This window comes from Apiospora phragmitis, assembly GCF_038363925.1.
Source record: "Apiospora phragmitis strain CBS 135458 chromosome Unknown utg000010l:1.0-9815664.0:1.0-9183399.0, whole genome shotgun sequence".
Lineage (NCBI taxonomy): Eukaryota > Fungi > Ascomycota > Sordariomycetes > Amphisphaeriales > Apiosporaceae > Apiospora > Apiospora phragmitis.
In genome coordinates, this window is record NW_027117409.1 from 7,804,137 (window position 1) to 7,831,180 (window position 27,044).

General features: G+C 53.4%; 9 protein-coding genes across 9 annotated transcripts; 4 read left to right on the forward strand and 5 right to left on the reverse strand.

Annotated features, from left to right (window-relative positions):
• Window positions 1-309: 309 nt before the first annotated feature.
• On the reverse strand, window positions 310-2,420 carry PG994_012144 (uncharacterized protein; the record flags this gene model as incomplete). Its single annotated transcript, XM_066863553.1, has 4 exons — window positions 310-1,199; window positions 1,281-1,334; window positions 1,402-1,612; window positions 1,668-2,420. 4 exons carry the CDS (start codon window positions 2,418-2,420, stop codon window positions 310-312), a joined length of 1,908 nt encoding a protein of 635 aa, XP_066712663.1.
• A 1,477-nt stretch (window positions 2,421-3,897) lies between these two features.
• Window positions 3,898-4,766, forward strand: PG994_012145 (ADP-ribosylation factor 4; the record flags this gene model as incomplete). Its single annotated transcript, XM_066863554.1, has 5 exons — window positions 3,898-3,956; window positions 4,007-4,117; window positions 4,173-4,189; window positions 4,243-4,388; window positions 4,512-4,766. 5 exons carry the CDS (start codon window positions 3,898-3,900, stop codon window positions 4,764-4,766), a joined length of 588 nt encoding a protein of 195 aa, XP_066712664.1.
• A 1,199-nt stretch (window positions 4,767-5,965) lies between these two features.
• PG994_012146 (uncharacterized protein) lies at window positions 5,966-7,123 on the forward strand (the record flags this gene model as incomplete). Its single annotated transcript, XM_066863555.1, has 2 exons — window positions 5,966-6,104; window positions 6,348-7,123. 2 exons carry the CDS (start codon window positions 5,966-5,968, stop codon window positions 7,121-7,123), a joined length of 915 nt encoding a protein of 304 aa, XP_066712665.1.
• A 78-nt stretch (window positions 7,124-7,201) lies between these two features.
• PG994_012147 (gelsolin) lies at window positions 7,202-11,002 on the forward strand (the record flags this gene model as incomplete). Its single annotated transcript, XM_066863556.1, has 5 exons — window positions 7,202-8,061; window positions 8,244-9,465; window positions 9,641-10,538; window positions 10,643-10,790; window positions 10,828-11,002. The coding sequence occupies 5 exons, from the start codon at window positions 7,202-7,204 to the stop codon at window positions 11,000-11,002; spliced, it is 3,303 nt and encodes a 1,100-aa protein (XP_066712666.1).
• A 2,134-nt stretch (window positions 11,003-13,136) lies between these two features.
• On the reverse strand, window positions 13,137-14,320 carry PG994_012148 (uncharacterized protein; the record flags this gene model as incomplete). Its single annotated transcript, XM_066863557.1, has 3 exons — window positions 13,137-13,840; window positions 13,898-13,987; window positions 14,047-14,320. The coding sequence occupies 3 exons, from the start codon at window positions 14,318-14,320 to the stop codon at window positions 13,137-13,139; spliced, it is 1,068 nt and encodes a 355-aa protein (XP_066712667.1).
• Window positions 14,321-16,501: 2,181 nt separating this feature from the next.
• On the reverse strand, window positions 16,502-19,776 carry PG994_012149 (uncharacterized protein; the record flags this gene model as incomplete). The annotated part of the gene is made up of 3 exons (XM_066863558.1): window positions 16,502-16,904; window positions 17,046-19,033; window positions 19,081-19,776. The coding sequence occupies 3 exons, from the start codon at window positions 19,774-19,776 to the stop codon at window positions 16,502-16,504; spliced, it is 3,087 nt and encodes a 1,028-aa protein (XP_066712668.1).
• A 1,778-nt stretch (window positions 19,777-21,554) lies between these two features.
• Window positions 21,555-22,863, forward strand: PG994_012150 (uncharacterized protein; the record flags this gene model as incomplete). The annotated part of the gene is made up of 2 exons (XM_066863559.1): window positions 21,555-22,307; window positions 22,342-22,863. 2 exons carry the CDS (start codon window positions 21,555-21,557, stop codon window positions 22,861-22,863), a joined length of 1,275 nt encoding a protein of 424 aa, XP_066712669.1.
• Window positions 22,864-23,212: 349 nt separating this feature from the next.
• Window positions 23,213-24,505, reverse strand: PG994_012151 (uncharacterized protein; the record flags this gene model as incomplete). The annotated part of the gene is made up of 1 exon (XM_066863560.1): window positions 23,213-24,505. One exon carries the CDS (start codon window positions 24,503-24,505, stop codon window positions 23,213-23,215), a length of 1,293 nt encoding a protein of 430 aa, XP_066712670.1.
• Window positions 24,506-24,974: 469 nt separating this feature from the next.
• Window positions 24,975-26,288, reverse strand: PG994_012152 (mandelate racemase/muconate lactonizing protein-like protein; the record flags this gene model as incomplete). The annotated part of the gene is made up of 5 exons (XM_066863561.1): window positions 24,975-25,340; window positions 25,402-25,723; window positions 25,795-25,888; window positions 25,946-26,055; window positions 26,113-26,288. The coding sequence occupies 5 exons, from the start codon at window positions 26,286-26,288 to the stop codon at window positions 24,975-24,977; spliced, it is 1,068 nt and encodes a 355-aa protein (XP_066712671.1).
• Window positions 26,289-27,044: the final 756 nt, after the last annotated feature.

Consider the following 27,044-nt stretch of genomic DNA (forward strand, 5'->3'; position numbering starts at 1 on the left):
CGTGTTAGGAGATTAGAAAGCAGTTACTTGGTCACTTTTGTCGTGATATCATCTTGCGATACCAATGATTGCGTGAAGAGGCTTTCTTGTCATGGTTGTGTGCAATTCATTCCCTTTCTGTATTAAGCGAGTTCCCCTTCCATGGGAAACTAGCAGTATAACTCTAAAGGATCTCAGTTTTACAAAACATGATACATGCCTTACATTTGGGCCCCATCTCTTCTGCCTCATTGCCAGATAAGCCATAGGGTAAGGCAAACGCCCCATCTTCTAACACCCCAAGGTCCAACGCGTCACTACGCGTCACCATTAGACCAGATCCTCCGCAGGGCAGCACCTATGCTCGAAAATTAATCGATCGAGAAGAGGAGAGGTAGTAAGACGATCAGCCCGTCCAAACATCGGGGAGTGTGAGATGAGATTCATGTTGAAATCCATCTCAAGCCAATTCCATATGGCCTGGTACTCGTCGCCCTTCGTGGTCTTCGCCTTGGTACCTTGGTTCTGGATGTACACCTCTATCAGAATCGAGCACCACTGGCGCTTCTCTGAATGCGTGTTGTATCTGCATTCGAAATACGTAGGATCCTCTCGGGGGTTCTCCCATTGGTAAGAATGCTCCTTGGGGCTATATTGCGGCGAGACAGCTCGCAGAACCGCATCCAGCAGAGCTGTGCCGATCCGCGCACGTCGGCGCAGGGGGTCTACCATAACATAGAGTCTGCCCGAGCACTTTGCATTCGTGTTAATGGAGCCCACAACACCACGGCTCGCCACGTCAAGAAATGAAAACCCGATAATTCGGTGGCCAGCCTCACGAGTGGGCATGCGAGGGTCACGGTAGCCGCTAAGGGCTACAACAAAGGGCAGATTATGCTCATGGCATTGGCCGAGGATCTTTGCCCACGATGGTGGGTGTACTGCATCTTGGTCCGATGCCCGCCAACCGTTTTCCACTTCTTGCTTGTAGAGTTCGGCAACGGCCATCATGTCTCCGAGCTCTGCAGGGCGGATGTGGCATTCGGCTTTGCATTGAAATGGATTGGGCCGCGCCATAGCTGGCTCCGTCTCTTCGTTGATTTGTGCGGGGGCAAGACGTTCTTTTTCAATACGCTCTTGCTGGATTCGGCTGTTCTCCTCTTGCTCTCGTGTCTTGCGATCGCGAGCGATACGGGCCTCAGAAAGTGGAGTGGAGTCGCCTCTTTAAGGAGCTGGTCTTGTCGTTTGGATCTGGGCAATGTTAGAGTGCTGTTCATGACAAGTCCTTGAGATCAACTTACTTAGCATGGTACGAGGGTACTCGACCGGATTAAGCAGGTTGCCAGTCGCGCAATCTACGTCACAGTCCTCATAAACAGTAGGACGATCTCGGAAGACAGCGGCTTCCGTGGAGTCGGGTACCTTTTTTGCCCATGTCTCGATCCACTCGGTCAAACGAGGATGTAGGTGCCCAGTTGCGCGTGCTCGTGGCGCCACTGACCTCACTGTCTCGACTAATCGACTCGCTGTCGAATGTATTCTTCTTCTGCTTCGGGCGGCGCGTCATGTTCCAGTCCTGCTCTGTCCAGGTCTGGGCTGGAACTACACCGCGAGGATCACGGTCTGGGTCAGCCTTCGGAGGGTCGACTCCAAAAATAGAAAGGGATGCTTCGAGCCTGTGGTCGGACACAGAGACCCCGTCCTTTTGCTCTGTCGATGCAGGGGAATTCCGGAAAGGCCCATGTCTCAGCAGCTTCTCGATAAGTAGGACCGGAAACGTGTACAGGGGCAGGTCTCATGGGTGACTCGTTCCGTGCTTTGCCCCCAGGCGCATTTTGGATGTTCATTGCTGGTGCTACATCAAGCTGTTGTTGAGGCTCCGGTTTGGGTGCGTTCTGTTGGTCATGGGCTGGGGTTTGGCGTAGATGCGGAGGCACGTACACGTTGTCTTCAAAGTGTTCAGATCTGATGCTAGGAGTTGCACCCATGAGACTCTGGTCGTTCGCTTTCACAAACTGCTTCGGAGGATCCCGCCAGATTGCCAGTTCTTTAACCTTCGTGGCATTTGCCCAGCGGCTCTCGCTAAGTTGGTTTCGAACTGCCCTGCGTGCAACAGGAGCCTTCGTTGCATATTGACCATTGTCTGACGTATCAGTATACGCAAGGCCACGAGACTCGTTATCTCCACTTGTAACGCCAAAATGGTGATTGTGTCCGGCTTGAACACTGTTCGATCCTTCCACACCGGCAAGAGACTGTGCAGTCTCGTTCGTTATATCGAGGTCATCTTGAGACGAGGCCAATCCTCCATACCGGGGCACCAGGCTGTTCTCCATGTCCGGAGCGGGGGTTGCGTTGGTTGACTCGTCGTGCAGCTCAGCCCGGTCTTGATGGACTGTCCAGTGATCAACCCAGATGGTCCTTCGGCCTTTTGAAGCCATGCTCTGCTGAGAGTAATGTTAACGTAATGCAATAGCCTGAAGACCAGAAAAGAAACTAGAAGACAGTAGAAAGCGGATCAATGGAGAGGCGTAGGCCGGTAAGTTGGCTTGACGTTGACAAACAGGGAGATGAGTCTTGATATTGGTGACTGCAAACGGGGAAGTGTGACAAACGATGCCTGCAAGAAACAGGGACTGGAACTTGGCGAATAATTTCTGTGAAGAACGTGATGATTTCGACCTACCTCGTTGTCTCAAGAATCTTTGTTGACTAGGTTGGTAGACTTGGAAATGTGTCTGTAGGAGAGGTGCCGAGAATTGATATTTCCTTGCTGCCCGGGTATTTCAAGGTTGGGGCTGTCTGTTTCAAGTCAGCAATCTTCTAGAACCAAACACCGGCCTTGCTTGTTGAGAGAAGGAGAAGGAGGGCATTCGCCATCAACAGTGTGCTGGAAGAAGAGAGGGAGTAGGTCTGGTTGATAAGAGTGGGAATCGAATTGGCCAAAACCCAGAAGCACTCACATTGAGAGCTCCTGTGGCAGTTCTTGGACAGGGCAGGGTAAGATTTGTGGAAGTGACACCACTGTGAGAGAAGTGTGTGCAATGGATAGGTCTGAACCGGTTTTGCCTCGGATCCATATGTCATACATGTATGTAGGGAGAGGAAATGCAGCCTCAATTGATGACTTAACGTCAAAAGCACGAGAGAATAGAACTGAGACAGGCAATCCGCAAATAGACTGACATACCTTCCATGTAAGATCACAAGAACATTGAATGTTGTAACCGGCAGTTTCCTTCTATTGGACTCAATGTTGGTCTGTTGTTGATAGCGTTTATTTAGAAGTTGTTAATAGCGTTTATTTCGAAGTTGCAAGTTCGATGATGTGCACCTACCTACATTACTTCTCGAATATGCCGTTTAGGAGGTTTGGAGGAGTGTATCTTGAATCATCACGATCTCATCGTTTGGGCTGCATGTGCGACCAATTCCATGGCTTCGAGATCTTGCATACTATGAAAGGTCGTACGAATCGAGACAAAATGTTTGTAATATTGCAAGCACCGGGTAATTTCGCTGTTTACGATCATGCCTTTGATATCCAAGTATCTAACAAAATGATGCATATAAACCAGACCCGCCCAACAGTCAGATCTTTCCGGCATCATTGGGAAAATAAACAAGGAACTGTATACGCAATTAGGCAATGACTGTTAAGTCGAACTTTTATGTTGGGATATGTTTGGAGGTTGTTTGGAGTTCTTAGACGTGTAGTCAATGCTATCACGTGAATCAGTACACCATTTTGCTAGTAAGGGCATGTGTTGATGGAGCAAAGAGCGGAGGTTTTGCAGGCGGTAGCCCGCTTTGGGTCTGCTCCCAACCAAAACCGCAGACGTAATGAACACCAATGGCATATCTTGCCGTTTCAAGCCTTATCGCAGTTTCTGAATATTACTTCAAGCTACCGGCAATATGCTGTCAATTCTCCGCAAGGCCCGGCTGAAGGATAAGGAAATGAGAATCCTGATGCTGTACCGTGACCCAGTTACACAGCCTTAGACCAAAGGACTAACGGAAGCAGGGGCCTGGACAATGCCGGAAAGACGACCATCGTCAAGAGAATCATGAACGAGGACGTCAACAGCGTTAGCCCGACATTAGGCTTCATTATTAAGACCATTGAGTATGAAGGGTATGCAACTTGAGGTCCTGGTCATTAGGTAGCCAAGTTGCTGACACAAATTTAGGTACAAACTTAATATATGTAAGTCAAAAGGACCCTTACTGTGGGCGGCCCAGGGTCTTACACCGGTGAAGGGGATGTCGGCGGTCAGAAAACACTGCGGTCATACTGGAGAAACTATTTTGAGAAAACCGACGCTTTGATATGGGTTGTGGATGCTACGGACCGGCTTCGCATCCAGGACTGCCGAGAAGAACTCCATGGTCTACTCCAAGAGGAGGTAAGCTCACCCTTTCCAGTGCATCTGCCCCCTTTTGAGGAAGAAGAAGCATTTGACTGACGAGGCTGCAGCGGCTCTCCGGAGCATGCCTTTTGATCTTTGCCAACAAGACCGATGTCCAAGGGTGCATGGATGATAATGGAGTCTCGAGGGGCTGCAGTTGAGGGCCATCCGGACGCACCAGTGGCAGATCCTGCGGTGCAGCGCCATGACAGGAACCAACCTGAACGAGGGCTTGGCCTGGGTTGTGAAGGATGCCAAGGCGAGACTGTTCCTATATTGAAGCGATCACGACATACATTCACAGTGCTTGCTGCCTCCCAGTCATTCGTGCCACCCGACCTTTGCGACGGCAACCTGACGAAACACGTCAGGTAATAAAGACCGACTCCGCACCGCCCGAAATATGGATCGTGATGCTGCCGAATGCCACTAATATTACCGATCATCTACATGGTAACGAACTCAGCTACGGTGTGCAAGTGGATGGGAAACGCTGCCCGATGAACTTTAAGGGGGACGAAGCATTGAATGAAATCATCCGAAGGACAATAGTACTAGGTAGCTGTTAGCCAGCACATCAAGGTGAACCACCGAAGCATCAAATTACGATCAATAGTGATGCAAGAGGTGCAAAGTTAGCCCGGGTGGTGGCCCAAGCGATTAGATCTCATCGTGCACACACCATTTGGAAATCAAAACAAGCGACCAAAACAAAACAAAAACCATGCACGTACAACGATACGAGCATAGCATCAAAAAGACAGGGATGTCAGACTTTTCTCAGTATCGCTGCCCGAATGTTCGTCCATGTAGAGCCTGCCCAGGTGTATTGTATGTGTACCACCGCTATATGTACATATCAAAGGAATATCAATTAGAGTGAACGAAACTTGGAAGTTGCCAATAGGGAAGGGGCCCAACAGGGGTGAATGGGGACCATTATCTTAATGCCGCACGCCGTCAAGTCAAGGGATGTGGCCAGTAGCTACGAAAGTACAAGAAAACAGCTGCACATTGCCGAATAACATTGAAACATTGACCAGACGACGTAACGAATGGTCGACCTGGATGGGCTGAGATCCATTGAGGTTGCATACGAACATAGAGAGGGGGACGAGAACCCACTCTCCACTAATCCGGGCCTGATTCGATATAAGCATCAATGGCGGTACAAGACAGTGCAAGTGCAACCCACTCAAACCTTAGCGAAACAACACCAAACAACCCAACACAACACCAATATATAACTACAATGCCAACGACTCACGCTTCCAAAAGAGAGTTGGAGGAGGCATCACCAGAGCAAGAAGCCTCAAGCCTCCGTCCTACCAAACTAGCTTTGTGCCGGGCAACAAACCGCCAAAGTGCGACCCATCTGCTTGCTACCGCTGCTAGTCACTTTCTTGTAGCAACCATTTCCTTGTCTGTTATTACCTGCCGGGTGGACAGACTGTGGCCCCCCCACGAACTAACCGCTTAAGTTGTTTTGGTCAAGTCCATAGGAGTTGTGTTTTGCCGAGCGCGAGCTCCATCATATGCCCGTGACGACCTTGCTGCTGTTGTTTTTTAGAGCCATGTCTGAAGACGTATCGAAGTTCCTATCGCAAGTTCGAGAGCTGGGAGACAGGCATGCCGAGGAGGACGAAGCCCGCTCCCGTGAATTGGAAGAAAAGATACTGCAAGATCGCAAGGAAAGGCAAGCCCGCCGTGCAGGTATGTCAACTTCCCGCTCCTACGTACCCTACCGTACGGAAATAGCCTCTTTGCGTTTGCTTGGGCTCTGTTCCTAGAGCTCCCCAGCGCCTAATTTCCGCTTCGGCTTCCAATTGAGACATTATTCACAACACGAGTGCTGCTTTCTCCGGGGCATCGGAGCTTGGTTCCGTCCAGAGTGTCGTCGAGTGGTTTCAGAGGTCCTGGGTCTGTTGATGCTAACAATTCCATTGTTTTTTCTAGAACGTGCCAGATCCATCTCACCTCAGAAATCTTCGCCTGCCAACACCCCGCCGCCGTCGGTACAGCGCACCGCGACACAGGGCTCTGAACGCCTGCATCTCGATTCTTCCCCAATCCTAGAGCCACCTGGGAGTCCTCAAACGCCAAGGGACCTGCCTCTGTTAGACTCGATGTTTGCGCGGGGTTCCTTTTCCACGTCTTCCACCAAGGAGAACGAGTCCCCGTTCGATGGTGACAACAAGCAGCCAGCTGGCAACGGGTCCCCAACTCGGAGCGCTACTGTAAGAGGCTTGAGTTGGCAACAACGTCGGCCCCAATCACAGGCTTCAAACAGGCCGCAAAGTCGACCTCTCTCTGTGGTTGCAGCCGAGAATGCTGCCAGATCGAGCACTAGCCTAAACGATGCGCTACAAGACCCGGAGGCCATATCACGAGATCAGATAGCCCAGTCATTGTCCTCCAAAGATCCTGCATGGTTCCGCCAGACAGCCGACCGTGGTGATAGCTCGGGAGCATATCGAAAAAACCAGGTGGAAGACGACGAGCGAACGGATATGACTTCGGCACGCACTCAGCTGCCTGGCATGTCTCGGGGCATATCTAACGAGGCCATCTCGGATGAAAAGAGCCCCCGCCCAGGGTCACTCGACTTGCGTCGTGGCAGCGACTCACCACTTCCGCTGTCGGCCCCGCAGAAACTTACTCCACCCGAAGGTGAAGATGTGGCAGAACCTGGAGCAAATCAGGACAGGGAACCGCTTATGTCTCCCCATTAGGACGAGGGCTCACCCACGCGATCGGACAGGCCAGTCTCACCTACCAAGGGAATGGGTGGGTTCGTGCAGAGCGCAATAATGAAGCGCAACGACAGCATAAGTAAAAGATGGAGCGTACAGTCACCGACAGGACTGCAGCGTGCTGATTCAGTCGTCTCGAACCGGACTGGGAATGATCAGCCCAGCCCCAGAGCACGACCGAAGAGCATGATCGTACGGGAAACACCAACGGAGACGTCCTCGCGGCCTACTTCCCGCTCGACTTCACGACCTGCTTCCCGCTCCATCTCACGACCAACTTCTAGCTATGGTAGAGCCGAGACTGTGGAAGATGAGCCTATCTCATCAAAGGTTACAAACTCACTCAAACTCAGCACCAAGCCCTCGCAAGAGTCTTCAGAATCGAACACAGAGAAAACGCCTCCGGAGACACCGTCCAAATCCATGGATCCCAGGAGATGGAGTCCCACGAAATCTAGCTGGCTTGAGTCTGCTTTGAACAAACCAGAATCACCCAAGCCAAAACCAATATCCACGTCGTCCAATCAGCCAGCATGGATGGCGGAGATTGCGAAGGCGAAGGCCCAGAAAGCCAACTCGCAATCAGAGATTGGAAGGACGCCTACCGTATCCCACAAACATGAAGTTAGTATTGGTGGACTTACGAGGTCCTTCGCCCCAGGCACGGCATCCAAACCTACGACTCCCACAGTTACGACTCCCACAGTTACGACTCCCACAGTTACGACTCCCACAGTTGTCAGTCACCGTACTGGTGGAGGGACGCCTATGCTCGTAAGTCAACGAACTGGGGGAAACGGCAGTATTCGTCACACCCCCAGTGACTCGACCGCAACGGCCGAGGCGGGGAGCACAGAAGCCGAACTTTCCAGTGCTGGCAAGCCTAAAAGCCCATCGGCACCGATCACCAAGCCAAGGTCCGGTACAATGCCTACGAAGGACTTCAGGGCAAGTCTTAAGCCAAGGCAAGCAGCAGGTGGTTCTTTTGATGCTTCTGGAAATCCCGAATTCAAGAACGTATTCGGACATTTGCGCAAGGCAACCACGCAAAACTATGTGGCTCCGGATGAACTCAAGAACAACATTACACGTGGCAAAGCTGCATTGAACGTGACGGGCGGTCCAAGAAGACTGAACGCGTGGATGAGTTCAAGGAGGCGTTGTTGGCAAAGAAGAAGGAATTCCAGCAAACGCAATCTTCGGGACGGGGGATATCCCGCCACACCAGCAACGCCAGTGAGAATCCCATCCCAGAAGGTTTAGCAAAGAGCTTGGAGCTTGCGCGTGCCAAATCTGTCAAGTCGTCCTCTCCTGGAACTTCTACATTCACGGATAGAGCTGCAGACCGAGAGAAATCCGGTTCAATCCCTGACCTCCTACCTAGAAGGCTGAGCCGAGTTGGTCAAGAAAAGTCTGGTTCAGAGCCAGACCCCCTTCCTCGAAAGTCAAGTCGAGCAGGTCTTGATGCCAACCAAGAATCTCCAAAGCCAGGACCCTCGACCCGAACGGTGGATGACGCAACTGCTACGCCTACGCTTCAAAAGGAAACCAGTGCCCCCGGCCGACTTCAAGGCAAGATTGGAGGAAGCTTGGCCAATCGGTTCAATCCAGCATTGGCAGGCCTACTGGCCCGTGGACCTCCCCCCATGGCATCTGGCAACTCCAATAATGGGAACACAACAGGCTCCCAGGGCAGTGCTTCTGCAACCGATAATGGCGAGGGCGGTTTAGGGCCGAAACTTACGCACATGACGAAAGGTCGCGCTCGTGGACCAAGGAGAAAGGCACCAACAACAGTTTCAGCACCCGCTGCTGCCCAAGAGCCGGTGCCAGAAGCAACAGAAACCCAGAAGCCCTCTTCTCTTGAACTCGAAAGCACGTCGCCTAAAGAGTTTGGAAATGCTAGGTCGCCCATCGCTGATCCTAAGCTTGATGTCAAATCCCCCGTAGATGATTCGGCCATGTCATCCGGCTTTATGCCTCGACGCAAATCAACGATTAGTTCGTATAAGGCGCCTGGATCTCCAAGTAAAATTCAAGAGCAGCTTGCTGCGTTTGCAGGCCATAGAAGCCCTTCGCCGACCAAGCGACCTGATGAAAGCGAGAGCTTATCGCAGCCACCCTCCCCGCGAAAACTGGATGTTAAGCGCATGTCGCGTTTCCTTGACGAGTCAAACCAAGATGCGAGCAAGTCACCTCAGCGGGAAGCTCTCAAATCGCCACAAGGCGAAGATACCCCCAAGCCGTTGTTTAGCAAACCTTCAAGCCCAGAGCTTAAGTCCTCACCGCTGGCAAGCCCCAGCAGACCACTCCCCGAGCCCGTAATATCCCAAAGAGAGAACAGGCAGCCGATGCCAAGAAAATCTCAGAGCCTGAGCCGCGTAGAACCATGTTTGGTGCCCGGCCTTGCCAGCCTCCCCCGGCACAAGATACAAGAGCTGCCAAACCCACACCCGAGCCCCTTGATCTCGATCTCGAGTCCCGAGGCTCATCAAGACCGCTCCCCAACCCGCAAGTAACATCTCCGCTCTCAGCATCCCCAATGAGGTCGCCTACAAACTAGCCATGGAGGGCTCGAGTGCTCTGACCGATTTCTTCGGGACGCACCGACCAAAGCGTGACTACCGCGCCGACGCCGCGGAACTGCTTATGAACAGACCTAGCACTGTGGCACCACAGATCAGGACGTTGGATACACACGTGTTCCAGCTTTCGGCTGACGGCAAGAAGGTGCCTGTGCGAGCCGGTCACGAAAGACATCTGTTTGAGGGTGAGATGTACCTTTGTTCTCATACCTTCAATAGCGAAAGCGGAAAGAAAACCTCTGAAGTATACTTCTGGGCGGGTTGCGAGGTTCCTGGCCCTGTTGTGGAAGACGCTTCAATCTTCGTTTCGCGAGAAGCGAGAAGCATAGGTGGTAATCTTATCCAGTTCAGGCAAGGGAAGGAGACCCCTGAATTCCTAGCTGCTCTAGGCGGTATCGTGATCACGCAGCGGGGTTCAAGCGTCAAGTACGACTCGCTTGCGCCTCGTATACTCTGTGGCCGGCGATACATGGGCCAAATTGTCTTCGACGAAGCTGACTTCGTGCCTGCATCTTTATGCTCCGGATTCCCCTACCTTATCACCACCTCTGGCCGCTGCTACTTGTGGAAGGGCAAGGGCAGTGGTGTCGATGAGCTCAGCTGCGCACGCCTTGTAGGCATGGATTATGCTCTAATGGGGGAGCTGGAAGAGATCGAAGACGGCCACGAGCCTGACAATTTCTGGGCCTTGTTCGAGCCAGGTACCGCAGCCAAGGCCGGATCCGCAGATCACTGGCGTCTCAAACCAAACTACGAGAAGTACTGCAGCAGACTCTTCAAGAGCGACGAAGCTTCCAAGCAACAGGCAAGTTACACCACATAGCGTACAGGCTCTACTTGTGCAACAAGGACAGCTTGTTTGCACGTTATCCCGCTCGCTTTGCCTTGTCGCCACGCGGCTGCTTATGCACAGTACGAAGATCTTTGCGGTTACTAACGTTGTGCTCCCAGATTGTCGAAGTCTGTCCCTTCTCGCAGTCCGACCTGCAGTCTACGAGCATCTACGTATTGGATGCGTTCTTCGAGCTGTACATCATCGTGGGCAAGCAAGCACAGTCGCAGTACGCGTCGTTCCACAACGCCCTTGACTTCGCGCAGGAGTATTGCCATTCTCGCCGCCGGAATGGAGGATCGTCCGTTCGTGCCCATCTCCACGGTGGTCCTTGAAGGCATCCCACGCGATATGAAGAGTGTCTTCCGCAAATGGCAGGATACTGATAGCCCGACACTCATGCCCCCTCCCGACACGACCTGGGTTGAGGAGAGGCCGTAGTCTGAGGGTCATGCCCCTTAACCAGGCCCTCCAAGCCATGAGCGAGTAGGTCTCCCGCGGCCAAAGGCCGTCTGGTCCGCGTAGGCTCTGGTAGGGCGGCTTGAGCAGTTAGGCGTCGATCCGATGGGCCTAGGGACGGTCTAAAAGGCGATATGATGGATTTCTTTTAGTAGCTTGGCTTGACAGATTTGGAGGAGAGGAGTCTTTTTGTGGTATACCCCAGGGTCATTAGTGAAGAGACAAGATGAGGCTTATGTTTTCACGCAACATGTACGATTGCATGTGGAGTTTTGTTTTCGGACGAGGTTAATTCTTGCTTGCCGTTCACACCTTGATCAGGCATGATACGGAAAGGGGGTGGATAGACGGACAACATCACGCGAACCATACTGCATATATCGGAGTCCGGCGGACGCACTTCTTCTATCATGATGTCCCGCAAGGAACGGATTGTATCCATGTATCTATCTACGTATACGTGTGATGAGTGAGCACTCAGGTTACGTCTGATCGTGGGCACCGAAGAGAGAAATCAAAGATGCATACACACATACATTGCTCATTCCCAAAGCATGCGGTCCGGTTTGTTGCAGAATATCCGATCATTGTATACATTGCTCTGGCTTGCTGCAGGCCACGTGAGTGGGTAGGTTCCGGCAAAGTAACCGCATTCGAGATCTGACGGCATGAATACGTGGCCGGGTAGGTCAGTACGAATAAGTATGCAAAGCGAGAAAGGAGAACTGCAACCGGAATATAGGACTACTGGATCGCGAAGACTAGGTACATTCCGCGTACGGGCGGACTGTTACAGACCGTCCATTCCCTTTCTCTTGGGATCCCGAGAGACGAGGCCAGTGGCCTCACACGTGATACTCGGGCATTGTCGTTGCTGCAGCAGGCCTCTTTCCTCAACGCGGGAATCTTGAGAGCAAATGTCCGGCGTTACACCTGCAAGAGACACAAAGAGAGGAAGAGAGACTGAGAGACCGAGACACACATACGGATACAACACACAGGCGTGCAGTCCAGCTTCCCTTGTTACGCTGCGTGCACTTGCGGGAGGCAATAAATAGATGGAGGCCCTTTCTGTCTTTCAATGCTGGAGTTTGGTGTTACGCTAGCTTCGAGCTGGCTGCAGGCGAACCAGCTTCTGGCTGGACCAGCAGCAACGCCTTGCGTGTCGATGGGGGCCAGACCAGCACCCCCCTAGCGGGGAGGCGGGGAATGGGTGAGCAGGGGATGTGAAGAGGAAAGAAGAAAGGCTGGAATCGAATCTGGCACCTGAGGGGGGGGCGGGCGAGGGTGCATTGCGACTTGCATATGCAGCCGGCTACAGTGAACAATATTGATAGACAGACGTACTTGGTGGCTGGAATCCTTCATATATAACGGGCCTCGATGATAGGCTTGCCCATGTTGTCCACTAGCAGGCATTACGCTCTGATGGCCTGAGACTTGCATCATGAATACAGGGGGGGGGGGGCTCAGGAGAAAGAAAACAAAAGGTAGGACTTGACGGCTCTTGCCTACCATAGGAGGGCTCTGTGTTACCCAGCTGACCAGGTTACGAGCCGCGTTACGTCAGACTGGGTGCAGGCTGACATGACGCTCCCTCAACTCGAAACCGGAAAACAGAACAAGAAACAAGAAACTCCAGCGTTCATAGCGTCAATAGGAATATTCTTCAGAAGTGTAAAAAGTTGGTATTGGTTTTGCAGTAGCCCCCTCCCCTTTTCAGGATCAAGGAAAGGCGCTGAATCTATAGACAAGAAATGATGATCTAAATAAGGACTACGACTATAGTATTAGTGTAAGGAATAAATACCGCCCAGCTCTTAAGTCTCCGACAAGGATAATAGATTAGATTGCCGCCCTCCGCCCTCCCCCCAAAATGCTTTGAACCAGATCCACCATCGAATGCCGACGATGTGAGAGTAATGCAGTGTAGTGTGTAAAATAAAGTAGGTATCCAAAAAGGAGGGTGTTTGCCCATGCCCGTAGCGCCTCATGTATATCGCAGCTGTTTACTCATGGTCATGAATCTCATTATGAATCTTCCACACGAAAAAGAAAGTCCCGTTTTTTTCAGCTAGATAGTTTGCTTGTGTTTGGTTTTTGAAAAAGCAAGCATCTAGAGCAAAGCGAAGAAGCCAGCGACACCGACGAGCACGGCACCAGCGGCGTGAGTGGCACGCGGAGCCGGAGCAGCCGGGACGGTGGTGGGCGCGCTCTCGCTAGTGGAGGAGGGAGGTGGCGATGCGGTGGTGGGCGCGCTCTCGCTGGTGGAGGAAGGAGGCGGCGACGCGGTATAGACGGACGTCGTGCCGACCGACTTGGTGACGGGGGCGCTGACGGTGGTGGGGTAGGGCTTGAGCGAGGTGACGATGGTGGTGTCGCTGTGGGTGATGTAGACGGTCGGGTAGACGGTCTCGACCACCGGCGTCGAGACCTCGGTCACCTGGGTCACGTCGACCGCCTTGGTCGAGGTGACGACCTCGGTGCCCGTCTCGGTCACGTAGACGGTGTGGCCCGCCGAGACGGTCGTGTACGTCGTCTCGGGGCAGATCTCGGTCGTGAAGACCGCGGTCGACTTGTGCTCCGTCACCGTGTACGACTCGTAGGCCGTGGCCGTGACGGGCACCACCGTCTGGATGGTCGACGTCGACGTCCACACGACGACCTGGGTCGCGCCCTCGATCGTCTTGGTCTCGGTCACGGGGCAGATCGACGTCAGGGTCGTGTAGACCTCGGTCGCGGCGGTCTTGGTCACGGCGGGACCGGTGACGGTCGCGTAGATGACCGTCTCCACGTTTGTGACGGCGACGCTCGTCGTGGCTATGGGTCATGTTATCAGTATCAATCTGGAGAACATATAAGTCCATGATCACTTACTGTAAATGGTAGTGTAGGTGTGGCCAGGAGCCGTGACGGTCTCTGTGACAGGACATGTTGTCGTGTAAGTGACTTCCACAGCAGTTGTTGCTACGATGCTAAAGTTAGCCAGCCGCAAAAGATGTGCTATGTGTGAGGATAATACTTACTACCGACGGTGGTATCGGGCAGTGTCTTCGTAACGGCGGCTCCTCCACAGTCTCCGCCAGCGCAGGAGGTGACGGTAATAGTCGAAGTAGTATGCGTGGTAACCTCGTAGGTAGAGCCTGACTGGGTGTGGGTTTCCGTGATAGGGCAGACGGTCGTGGTCTCATACTCAGTCGAGGTTACGTAGCCGGGACCTTGTGGGTAGCCACCACCCTCATGCTCCTTTCCTGCCAGTACAGCGGCAGTCAGGGCCAGAAATGCGAGTACAGCCTTCATCTTGAGTTAAGTTGGGACTTAGATGGACTGTAGAGAACGAAGTAACAGGTAGCGAAAGTTGATCGGAACTGTTTCGTATGGGTGGATAGATACACACTCAACTCGTGAGGGTAAACGAGGGTTTAAGTAATCTTAACGAACGAGCTACTCGACACGACAAAGGCGAGTGGTTGGGTGTTGGTGGTCACGAAAACAGAAGAAAAAAAGGGGATGGCAGGGTCCCTATATATCTTCGACCCAGGTGCATGCAGTGAGCACGACGGCGGTCGTACAAGACAAGGCTCGATGACATCTCGTCATCGTCCGGCCTTCTTCCTCCTACCTGTGTTTTCCTGGCAACCGGTTGACCGGCATGGCTTACTGCTGGGAGCTCCTCATGAGCATTAGCCGATAGCCCGCACACGGAGGGGTATAATACGAGAACCTGAGTGACTACCAGGGTGGATCACGAGACGATTGCAGGGAGAATATGACTATCACTGACCAGGATGCCCGCCCTCCAGCAGGAAGCCTTGCGAGGAGGAATTCTGTCCTGGAATGGATCTGCGAGCGCTGAGCACTCTACTTGGGCTTGTCGTTGTGGACTCGCCCAGTTGGTGGCATGTTTACCAAACAACGTGTCGGAAAACTAGAAGGGTTGGGGGAGCTTGCTGGCGTCTATACTGTATACCCCTTGGCTACTGCCTTGCCCTATCGGTTATGCAGGCCAAGACCAGCTAAAGCAGGGAGGTGCTGGCCACCCAGCGACAGCCGCAGACCAGGATCATCCATCTACAGCGTACCATCGAATCATGACGTTGTCTATGGTACTGGGCTGATGGGGAAAGCTAACCAACCGTACCAAGAGATGCTTGGGCCGAAATGGGAACCAAACTTGTCTATATCTGTCAATGGTCGACTGAAAGGTGTGCAGAACGGGACTCTCTAGCAAACGCCTGAGAAGAGGCCGTTGCATCGACAGCAGCCCATCATCATCGACCATTGATTGATTGAACGCAGTTGCCTGCAGTATAGTGTTATGGTGCCGTATAAGCGACGAATTGTTGTTCGTGGTCTGATATCATACCAGCCCCCTCCCGGTCGAGACCCGAGACCCGAGAGGATCAAGGATCTCGATTTCCGAGATGCGCGAAGTCGTGCCGGGGAAACGACACAGAAACAGCAAACGTAGCCGGGGAAGAGGAAGTGTGTAGAGACAATCGAGAAAAGCAGAAAAGGCAGGGAGCCCCATACACATCATCCATCTCGTGTCCGGGCAACTAGCCTCTTCTCCGGCCGGGGAGGATCTGCATGACGTGCGGGGCAACGAAGGCAGACATGCGATGCGGATGTGGTACTAAGCTACGCCCTACTGTGGCTTACGGGCTTGGGTCGCACAGGGAACGCGTCCATTCAGACCACTCACCCCAGACTTGCATGGCAGGGATATGATATATCAGGTAAAACCTGCTTTGTGTGGCTTCAATGCAGGTGACTAACTGCCCACCGTCTTTTTTTCTCTTTCGGTTGGGTCAGGTACTGACTGCCCTCTACCAGAAAAGAGATAGAAGGACAGTTGGGCTTGCTTGCTTCTAGAACTTCAATAGGCAGCCCCAAGGGATCCAACACCTGTGGGCCGCATCCAAAATGGAACATGTGGTATGTGAGTTGTAGGAAGCTCGTAAAGTTCATTTACCCTGGAGGTGTTGATGTGTCTGTGAATGGTGGGAAGTCGGGTGGTTGGATGCATGAAGTTCTCATCCAGACTTACACCGCAGCTGACTCACCCTGTACTATAGGTCAGCTCAGCTCTATCCCTGTGCACTTTCAAAAACAGGGCTGGTAGCTGGTCCAGACGGGGGAGCTCGGAGACGTCCAATGCTCCAAGTTCATGGCATCGGAGGTCTGTACTTCATCAACTTCCTAATGGGCGAAAAGCCCCCAAACGATAGAAGCCCATGTTTGTCACCAGTAACAATGGTATATGTGAAGTTTGTATTGGTATTTGACATTGATACATGTCTGAAGCTGCATTGAACACTTGCTTATAAACTTTGCCGCCAACGCCTTGCCGAACGAACTATCCTCTCTGTAAGTAAGCAATTGCAACTGTTTGGTATCCTAAGCCATGCCAAGCTTGGATGAATTTCATCCACCAACGCTGAATGATGAAGTCTTTGCACAAGTATGAAGGAACGGACACTAGAGCCTTTCGTCCTCGCTAAACGTCATCTCGTAGTCCCAGTCGTCTCCGGTCTCGCGGGCTCGTTCTCGCGCCTGGAAGGCCGCCTTCCAGCTCCTTATCTTCTCGCGATACTCGGGCGGTTCGACCCATTTCTTGACCAGGCCTTTCTTCCTCAGTCTCCTCCAGTGCCGTTTTCTCTCCCAGGCGTCCATGTACATCGTGTCTCTCTTCGTAAAGTCGTCACCAGACATCCAATCAGTCACGTCCGCCGCTAGGTCGCCAACTTCTTCGCCGACACGCCAGGCTAGCTCACGGCCCTTTCCGCCAGTCGTCCACTCGTCGAGCATGAACGGCATGGCGTAGGGAAAGTATGGCTCGTGGGGTGACCAGTCGCAGGATAGCTTGGCATACATTCGTAGTCTGACATATACAAGTAGCAAAAAGCAGACTCCAAGGTATACCATGTAAGTAACATGACGCTCAGTAAGCCAAAAGGTGTGAAGGCGAAGCGAGGTTTCCTGCGATAGAGACGAGGAATAGAAAGATGCACGGCGCTATCACTGAGCTGCGGCTGAACAGTTGGGAAATTCCAGCTGTTGGGTTTTCCCAAGCCGGCATCCATAGTTGGTGGTAGCTGCTGCTCGGATTGTGCCACCCTTGCCCTCGAGGCGCTCAATGCCCTGCTTCGCAGAACGAATACTGAGAAGACCTGTCTTGAGCGATTTACTCATGCGGTCTATCCTTTGTCTTTCCAGCTCTTCTTCCCGCTCTGCCGAGTTGACGGCACCTGAGGCTTCATCCACGGCCTGGATGGTTTCACTAACAACCTTTTCGAGTGCATCGTGATCCAAGTTGGAACCAGCTAGCAGCCGGTCGAACTCGGCATCATCCAAGGTTGAGTCATCGATTTGGTTTTGACGAAGAATAGCCCGGAGGTCTTCGGACGGTGTAGGGATTTTGGCGGTATTGATCAAGGGCCGGCGCCGCCGAGAAGTGGAGCGTGAGCCCGCGCGTCGTGAAGATGATTTCGAGCTGGTTCTTCCGGTTCTGCCCGGTCCGTCGCTTTTGCCGCTTTCCTCCTGTTTGATATCGGGCTCCTTAGGCTCCGATTCACTCTTGCTGGACGTTCGGGATCGGGATCGGGAACCGAAGAGCAGCCTGGAAGCCAGGGAGCCTTTAGCTTCCGGGATCTTCTCGGGTACGCTGCCATCTTCGGTCTTAACTTTGACGGTTGCGGGTGTGTCTACGTATGCTCCAGTGACACGCGGGGTCGGTTGACTCAGAGGATCAATGATGCGGTCCGGGCGTGGCGTTTCCTCCTCACCCGTGTCAGAGATTGCAGGCGAAGGAGCACGAACGGAACCCTTTTCCGAGTAATTTTCCTGCGGTGCGAACAGATTCATTTCGGCTTGGATGCGATCTTCCGGGTCAGGCTCCGACGTCGTCTTAATACGTCGTTTCTCTGGCTTGGAGTCGCTAGATAGAGTATTACGCAGTCCGGCGAAACCAACAGAAAGTCGTTCTCTGAAGCCCTTAGCTTCTAGAGTCCTCGGACGTCTGTCATCGCGTAGAAAGCGCGGCCTGACGGTCTCTTTCTCTTCAGGCTGTTGCTTGATAATAGGTTCTTGCCATAGTAGTTCCTCTGTGTTTTTCGTGTTGGGAGGGGAAGGACTTGCACTTGTTGCGCGGGCAAGTTGACGCAGTAGATCGTAGGAATCGTTTCTAGACAGTCCCATAGATGTCTCAGTCTTTCCTATAGCGCCGTAGTCGGAAGCTTTGTTGGAGTGTTTCTCGTTGAGACTATTTGATGATGTGTAGGGACGATCCCTGATCGCTTCCCCACCATCATCGCCATTGGTTTTGGCAGAATCCAAACCACTGAATGACGCTCTATGGGGAGGGTCTTGGTATGTGTTTTTCACCGATTCGGGTGATTGGGACGCTGACCGGGCTTCCGAGTTTTTTATGCGGATTTCGTCTAGCCTACTTGTCGCGACGGCCCTTTTGGATCTGGCCTCCATCTCCCTTGCTCTGATCTCATCCAAACGCCGATTCGTTTTCCTGGGAAAGCTTTCGTCACTCTCGGGAAACTCAATTCCGGCGGCCTCAATCTCCCGCTGTCGGATTTGTTCTAGCCTGGCATCACTGCGGCGGCCACTGGGACTATCCGATGCGTGCGAGCTTGCACTGGGTGAAGCACGAGTTGCTTCGCGATCATCTGTCTTTGCAGCCTTGATGCGCGGACTATCAGAGATCTGCAAGTCGCCAGCAGTGAAATCGGCGTCGAGCTGCCAGTTGTAGCTTTTCTCAGGGGAAAAGTTCGGTCGGTTTTTGCTTGGAGAGTTGTAGCTTCTCCGGGGAGAAAACCTTGGTTGGGTTTTGCTAGGAGACCGATCTAGATCGACCCGGCTGGGCTCGATAGAAGGCAGGGGCGAGAACCTGTGATAGTCCTCCTCGCTAAGGAGGCTTTCCGATGACTGTTTTCTTGAATGGGCTTCCTGGCTTGCCCCGTATGGTCCTAAAGCATCTTGCCAGTCACCTTCGTTCGCCTTGGCAGCATGGTTATTTGCGGTTTCCGTCGCCTTGGGCCCAATACTATCCTCCTCGAGAAAAGCCCTCTAAGGGGACCATTGCCGTTTGCGAGCTGATGATTGCGGTCAAACTTCTTCAGCTGCTGGCCAAGATCTCGTCCAGCATTGCGAGCGGACCCTAGCTCCTGTGGATCTTTCCCTGCTCGTTGAGGCCGAGGGGCCGGACTAGGCGACCCGAGCCTGATCCCATCTGCCTCCGCCTTTGCCATATCAAAAGCATTTTTTAGATCGAACGTCTCGTCGCCCGGGCCGTTGTCGTCCTCGGTTGCCTTGGCGCGGTTCCAGGCTTGCGCCAGCCCCAGCGGCCGCCGTTCGCGGGGGGTCGAGCCCGTTTGCATTGGAGATTTCTGATGGCCGGAAGAGCGGCGGCGCAACGAATTTTGTGATACGATGGGCGCTGTAGATTTCGGTCGTGGGATGCTAGGCGAGTCCGTACCGTCGAGGCCGCGGCTGCGTGAGCGTATAATCAAGTTGGATCGCGTACGCGTGCGCAATGGTGTGGGATTTCCGTGGATCGCAGTCGAGGTCGCCTGAGGCGCGTGCGCCTCCCCAGCCTGTTTGCTGTTGTCTCTGGGCTGGGACTGCAGCAATGCCTTTTCTCGCTCGTGGGCGCGACTTGCGAGGGTTGGGCCGATACTGCGACTGGTCTTGGATCCAGATAGGGCCTCTGCGGAGGCTTTGCGACACTGCTCGACATTCATTACGTCGTGATTGGGTGGTGAGCGACTGGTGGCAGGCGCTCCTGCTGGCCGTTTGAGGATTGGGTGGTCAAATGGGAAGCTGCATGCCGTGTGCGACAGGGCAAGGCAAGTACATCCGCATGGTCCTGTAGCGGTTACGCGGGATGAAATTGCGATTCACAACCAGATTGTCGCTGCATAAAACAATACATACAATACAAGATACTAACGGACTATTAAACAATATGAACACGTTATGATTGAAAATATATGTCGGGTTAGGCGGTGATCCAGTCGCGCTTAGCCGTTGGAAATGGCGGTGGTAACCCTCAGTCTGCTCAGTTTGGTAGAGTATGGGTCTGCTATTGTTATTCTTGGGGACTTTTTAGTGGAGTTTTGCAGCGAAACCGCGTCACGGTCGGGTTCGTCCTGCCTCCTGCCAATCCAGCCTAAGCACGAACGGGCACGAGCGAGAGCACGGCCACAAGGCACAGACGGGCCCCTCCGTTAATGGAATGACTTGCTTCGATCAATTGATGACAGGAAAGATGGGATCTAGGAGGGAATCTAGCGGGCTGCGACGATTAGACCCAACGGTATGTTAGTATGGGAAATACTGGTAGTAAGTACTGTACTAAGCAGATGCCCTCATATTCATTCGTCATGATCTAGCAATTGACTTTGATCGTGTCACCTTGAACCTCTGTGGTTCCTTGGACAGTTAAAAAAGCAAAGGCCGCTGCTCTGAACAAACAGTGAAATAGTTGTCCGCTACATCCGAGGAGAAACTGTCGAATTCGATGGGAGAGGAACACAGCTTTTAATAGTCTAGAAACTGCCCACGCCGACGGCGTTGCGATGAACCGGGCTTTTGGAACGGTATGTAACGGTATGTGAGAAGGGCTTTCACATGTGTCGGTCGCATTGGACAATTACGGGCAGAGCCTCGATCCTCGTCCGGGATGTAACGAGATCGCTGGTTCGCTGGACCTTTATGGGGCAGACCACCATGCAACTGCCAGACTACCTGGTTCTAATCAGAAGCGTCGATGAGCCTCCTCGGCACATTGGACAACGGTCGGACTTGGCCGCTGTCATCTGAGAGTGCTGAGGATGTGACATTCCCGTCCTGGGCAGCGATAGTCTCGGGCCCTGCTAGTTGCTACCCCCAACCAGATTCAAGTACTTAGATAGAGCTACATAGAAAGAGCTGACCAGAACCGGTAGGCGGTCAAGTGTCTCCTGGAGCTTATCTGGGATTTGCGTCATGCAAAGACCGCGGGTTGGCCCATCAATTTCGTGCTCAACTAAAGTAGTAGCTGAATCCATGCTTCGCTCAGGGAAGGGCAGAGAGGGACAGAAGGACGGAAAATGGCAAGTGCCATTCTACAAGTGCCTAGGCAGTAAAAAGCCCTCCTCGGCGGAAGAAATGATTGGCAAGGGTTCGCATCCACATTCACCAAGACCAAGACCAGACTGGAGAAAGAACTCAATCACTCTACACGTAGCTAGCTGTACGACCGTAACTGGAGCACCTGCCTGAGCACCTGAGCAACTGAGCACCCGAGCACCTGGGCATCTGAGCTACTGGCCAGCTTTTATAAAGGAGAGGGCGTCCTGCTTCCCGTCAGAAATCTGCATTGATGCGCATCTTGATTCGCTATACGGCCCCTGTAGCAACTGCTCACTCATCCCACCTTTTCCGCATCACATCTGCCCACCTTCGGACACTTCACGGCTCTTCCCCACCATACCAAAGCCGCCTTAGATCTCAGTTTCGGCGCTCCTTTTCCGTCAATATGTCTCCTGGCTTCCTCTCAACCCAGGCCCAGGCCCATGAAAAGCGGCACAAGGTGACCGTCATTGGGTCTGGTAACTGGGGTTCGACCATCTCCAAGATCGTCGCTGAGAACACCAAGGAGCACCCCGAAATCTTCGAGCCCGAGGTGCACATGTGGGTGTACGAGGAGGATGTCGTGATTCCCAAGGATTCCCCTCACTACGATGAGTCTGTGGGCGACCAGCCCCAGAAGCTCACGTCCGTCATCAACAAGTACCACGAGAACGTCAAGTACCTCCCTGGCATCAAACTCCCCAGCAACCTGATTGCCAACCCCTCAGTGGTAGATGCCGTCAAAGACTCTTCTATCCTGATCTTCAACCTTCCCCATCAATTCATCGACCGCGTGTCGGCCCAGATCAAAGGCAAGATCGTCCCATTCGCCCGAGGAATCTCTTGCATCAAGGGTGTACACGTCACAGATGAGGGCATCTCGCTGTTCTCCGAATGGATAGGTGATGGCCTTGGTATCTACTGTGGCGCCCTAAGCGGTGCCAACATCGCATCCGAAATCGCCGCCGAGAAATGGTGCGGCACGACTATTGCCTATGACCCCCCACCCATGGATAGCTCGCGCAACCCGTCCCCCCGCTCCACGACTCCGATTCGTAGCTCGGCGAAAGACTCGGATATCAACCTGAGCATCACCCCGCTCGCCGACATGCAGCACAAGGATGCCAGGGGACGTACCAGCAAGACCAAGCTCGTGCCCGTGCCTTCCGAATACCCCCCTCTTCGACCACGAGACCTTCCAGACTCTGTTCGAGCGCCCCTACTTCCTGGTCAGCATGGTCTCCGACGTGGCCGGTGTCTCGCTCGGCGGCGCCCTCAAGAATATTGTCGCGTTGGGCGCCGGCTTCGTTGTGGGCCTGGGGCTTGGAGACAACGCGAAGTCGGAGATTGTGCGACGAGGCCTGCTCGAGATGATCAAGTTTGGCAAGGAGTTCTTCAAAGAGACGGTACAGCCGGAGACCTTCACCATCGAGAGTGCGGGTGTGGCCGATCTGATTACAAGTTGCAGCAGCGGACGAAACTTCCGCTGCGCCAGTCATGCCGTAGAGCAGGGCGTCAGCGTGTCTGAGATCGAGGAGAAAGAGCTGAACGGCCAGAAGTTGCAAGGCACCACCACGGCCATGGAAGTACACAGCTTCTTGAAGGTTCACAACATGGAGAAGGATTACCCGCTCTTCACTGCGGTCAACGATATCATCGAGGGCAAGAACACCTACCAGGACCTGCTGCAGTTGATCAACAAAGGCAGGCACTAAACAGATTATTACGGAAATGGAATGGACTGGGATATATATACAGGACAGGGGTTTTGGCGAGTGGTTAGGATGGGACCACGCGATCTTACATGGATCGAACGGCGAGCAATGATACCCTCAGCAAACACTGGTTGCGGTAACTGCACTTGTAGGCTGTAAAGGCTTAGGAACTTTATATTAACGAGTTCGAATTTATCATAACCATAACCCCAGTGTGGCCAGTGACTGTAGTTTTTTCCAGGGGAAAAACGAGGGTTCAATTTTCACATGCTTCGAGACCAAACTAGAAACAGACCAGGCTACTGACTACGAATACATACTTTCATCCTGATATCTGACCACTGCCAGCTTACCAGTCGCTTGTCAGCCGATTCTTCTCATTAAGCGTTCCGAGCTCCATTTGCAGCCAACGGCTTTTCCTATTCCTCGTAGCGACCCTCTCATCATCGTCGTCATCATCCTCCTCCTCCATCGTCCTCTCGCCGTCACCAAACCACTTGACAAAGACCGCATCGTAGCTCATCCACATCAGGTTCAGCAAGACGGCCATCGCGACAGCCAGCCAGCGCGGGAAGTTCCCATTTTTGTCCGAGGCCATCTTGCTAAAAGTCATGGCCGCGTAAAACAGGGGCAGCCACAGCAGCGAGAAGAGCCACTTGCCGATTTCCTGGCGCCGGCGCGTGATCGTGTACGCCTGCAGCCGGTGCAGGTAAGCCTGGTAGTCGTCGGGCAGGGCGTGTTCGGCCGCGCCGTCCGTGATGAGCTTGAGGTAGCGCGCGCTGGCCTGGGCATAGTCGGGCTCGGGGCGGCGCACGGGGGCGACGAACTTGTACCACCACTTCTTTTTAGGTTTGTCGGGTTCGTCGTTCTGCTTTCTCTCATCGTCATCGTCATCGTCATCGTTGTCGGGTGGCGCATCGGGCAGCCGCGGTTGGTACAGGGTGTGCGCGAGGAAGGGGCGCGGCAGCTCCGGGATCGGCGGCTTCTCCGGCACGGTGATGGGCGCCGGCAGCGCCACAACGGGCGTCTGCACGTCGAGGTAGCCCGCGCCGCCGCCCTCGGTCCGGATGATGGTCGCGTAGTCCTCGGGCGTCACCTCGTACACGACGCCGATGAGGCCCTTGGACCAGGTAGGCGCGCGCGGCGGCAGCGAGGGGAACAATAGTCCCCCCGCCTTTTCGACGTCGTTACCGTTGGAAGAGGGCTGAGCGGGAGGAGGGGGGAACTGCGGAGGTCGCTGTGGGGGCTTCAGGGGGTCGGGAAGGTGCTTGCGCGGGGCTATGTTGGCGAAGCAGGGCTCGCGGTACGGGATGCCCGGCAGGTTAATGGTGAGGTCGAAGGCCGGGGCCGAGACGTTGACCTTGGAGAGAGGCCGGATGCCCCGGACGCCTAGGAAGGTTTCGGCCGACAGGTTCGAGCCGTAGGCGAGGTAGAGGTATGTGCGGGCATTCTTGGGCGATGACGGGTCGTTGTCGCCGTGGTCCGGAGAGGCTTGCGCAAGTCGCTCCGGTGAGGTTCGGGGGATGCTAGAGATGGGCGGATACAATGGACTCGCGTCGTTGCCAGTAGACAGCGACCGCAAGTCTTGGATACAGCGGACGGCCTGGCAGGCCTGCTGAGCCCCAGCAGACTTGCAGTCCATTGTCGGAGATGACGACATGTAGGCGAAGGTAGCTAAAGTATCGATTTACAGTCTTGTTGATTGATGGAAAACCGTAACGAAGACATGCGGAAGTGGATGATTACATCAATCATGGATCTAGGCGATTAGGTTAGATACCTAAGTAACAGCGGCCCGATTGAAGCTTGGATTAATCAGCGGCCGGTTGGTCCGGCCATTGATTACGCATGCACAACCGACAACTCGCTGATGAATTGGAATCTCTCCGATCCTTTTCACTAAGCGTTCATAGAAGCTTACATAACATACGCTGATATTAGCAGTTCGATTATCCATCATTACCCGCGTTCGTAGTGTAGTTCATAGGGATTCATCGTACTGATCACGACAAGGTTGCAGTATAGCTATCTACATGGCTGATTCAAACCCGCATCCTTGGAAATAAAATAGACAGTCCCAGAATATCCGTAGCCTCACACACGGTATTGCATCACCACTCTCTTAATTCCTTGTCAGGACCCGAGAATATCGGAGTAACCCACACCTTGGCTTCTTTGGATAGGCTGCGGACTTGGTCCTCGTCAACTTCTACACCTAGCCCAGGTCCTACCGGCAACTCAATATACCCCCGATCAACATTCCAGATCTCGGGGTTTTTGGTATAGCTCTTCAGGTCCTGCCCTCCGACATTGTAGTGCATACCCAAACTCATCTCCTGGATCGCAAAGTTGGCGGAGACCGCATCGACCTGGACGCAAGCTGCAAGTGCAATCGGTCCCAGGGGGCAATGGGGTGCCAAAGCCACATCGTAGGTCTCGCACATCGATGCGATCCGACGCATCTCCGAATATGCCCCCTACATGGGATACGTCAGGCTGGAGGATATCCACACAGCCGGCCTCCATGAAGGGTCTCACATCCCATCTGCTATAGAGCCGCTCGCCGAGGGCAATCGGTACACTGCTCAGAACAGCGAGGTCCTTGATGCCTCCGATATTCTCGGACAGCAACGGTTCTTCCACGAAAAGAGGCTCGTGAGGGGCGAGCTTGGTCACCAGTTGCTTCGCCATGGGCTTGTGCACCCGGCCATGGAAATCAACACCAGCGTCGAGCCCCAGGGCCTTTACGGCTTTCACTCTCGCCACGCACTCGTCCAGCTTCCTAGGCGAGTCGAGCCAGCCCAGGTCTTCCGTTCCGTTCATTTTGATAGCATTGAAGCCTTGTGAAATGCGCGCTTTGCTGCAAGCCGAGTTAGTTACCTTGTCGCTTAGACGGGCCGCAAAATACACACGCTTGTTCTTCGACATCACCTAGGCCTATCGCCTCCGATCCACCCGTAGACACGCAACTTGTCACGAACCTTGCCCCCAAGCAGTTGGTAGATAGACACGTTCAATTTCCTTGCTAAAGACTCGTCAGCGAACCATTACACAACTGTCACCAATGTGCGGGTCTACCAACCCTTCAAGTCCCATAGTGCAATGTCGATTCCAGACAGAGCGCTCATAAGAACCGGGCCACCTCTGTAGAACCCTGCCCTGTACGACAGCTGCCAGATATGCTCGATGTCACTATAGTCTCGTTAGCACATCCAGTCAAATATCTCCATCGCCAGTTTCATCGCTTACTCTGCCTCAAGTCCCACGTATCTAGCAGCCCACGACTCGAGACAACCTTCCACTGCCTGTGTGTGACCTTCTAGCGAAGCCTCGCCCCACCCGGCCACGCCAGTGTCGTCTGTGATCTTCACAAACAGCCATCGAGGCGGCACGCGGAAGTATTCGATCTTAGCAATCTTACCCATTTTCGAAAGTGACGAAACAGCCAGGAAATCGAGTGTCCATTTCACTTTTTTTCTGAACCTACATATCTCATATATAAGACGACGATGCCCTGCGGGGCTTTGGGTGGTGGTACGATTTCGATGGGGAATTTCGGTTCGGGGAAGGACAAACCGCGGGGTCGAGGGCATGGAGAGGGTGGATCTCCAGCTGCCTTTTCCGAATTGGGATTTGACAGACTGACATGATTGGCCAGGCCTATCCGACGTGTAGTAAATTGGTTGTAACGGATTCCGACTCGTGGCATTTGGGCATCATTGACTCGAATAGGATTATTGGACAAGGTCTTGATCAAGCAGGTCATCCCGGGTCTCTCTACGATGGTAAGTAGATAGAATGATAACGGGAGCGACTGAAGATTGAGGGCTGAACATCTCGCTCGTAATAACCCCGTCGCTGCAACTTGGACAGGTGACTGAGCAGAAATTAAAGGCAAGATTGAGAGTGGTCCTGATTGTCGGTTTGTCTCGAAACCAAGATAGCTCTTGTATCTCAATGTACGTGGTATGATTACCGTCCCTGCAGATAAAACATGCTGCAGCATAGATAGCCTTCGACGTCCACTTACAAGCCAGTTTGGCTTGGTGATTAGGCAGGCCAAGCAGGAGAATAGCATAGCATACGGCCGGGAATATCTAGTGCACCTGCCGGTCAGAGTAGCTCATTCATTCCGCGGTGGTCAGGAGAGAGAGGTGGTGCCAAGCCGGCTAAAGGGCAGA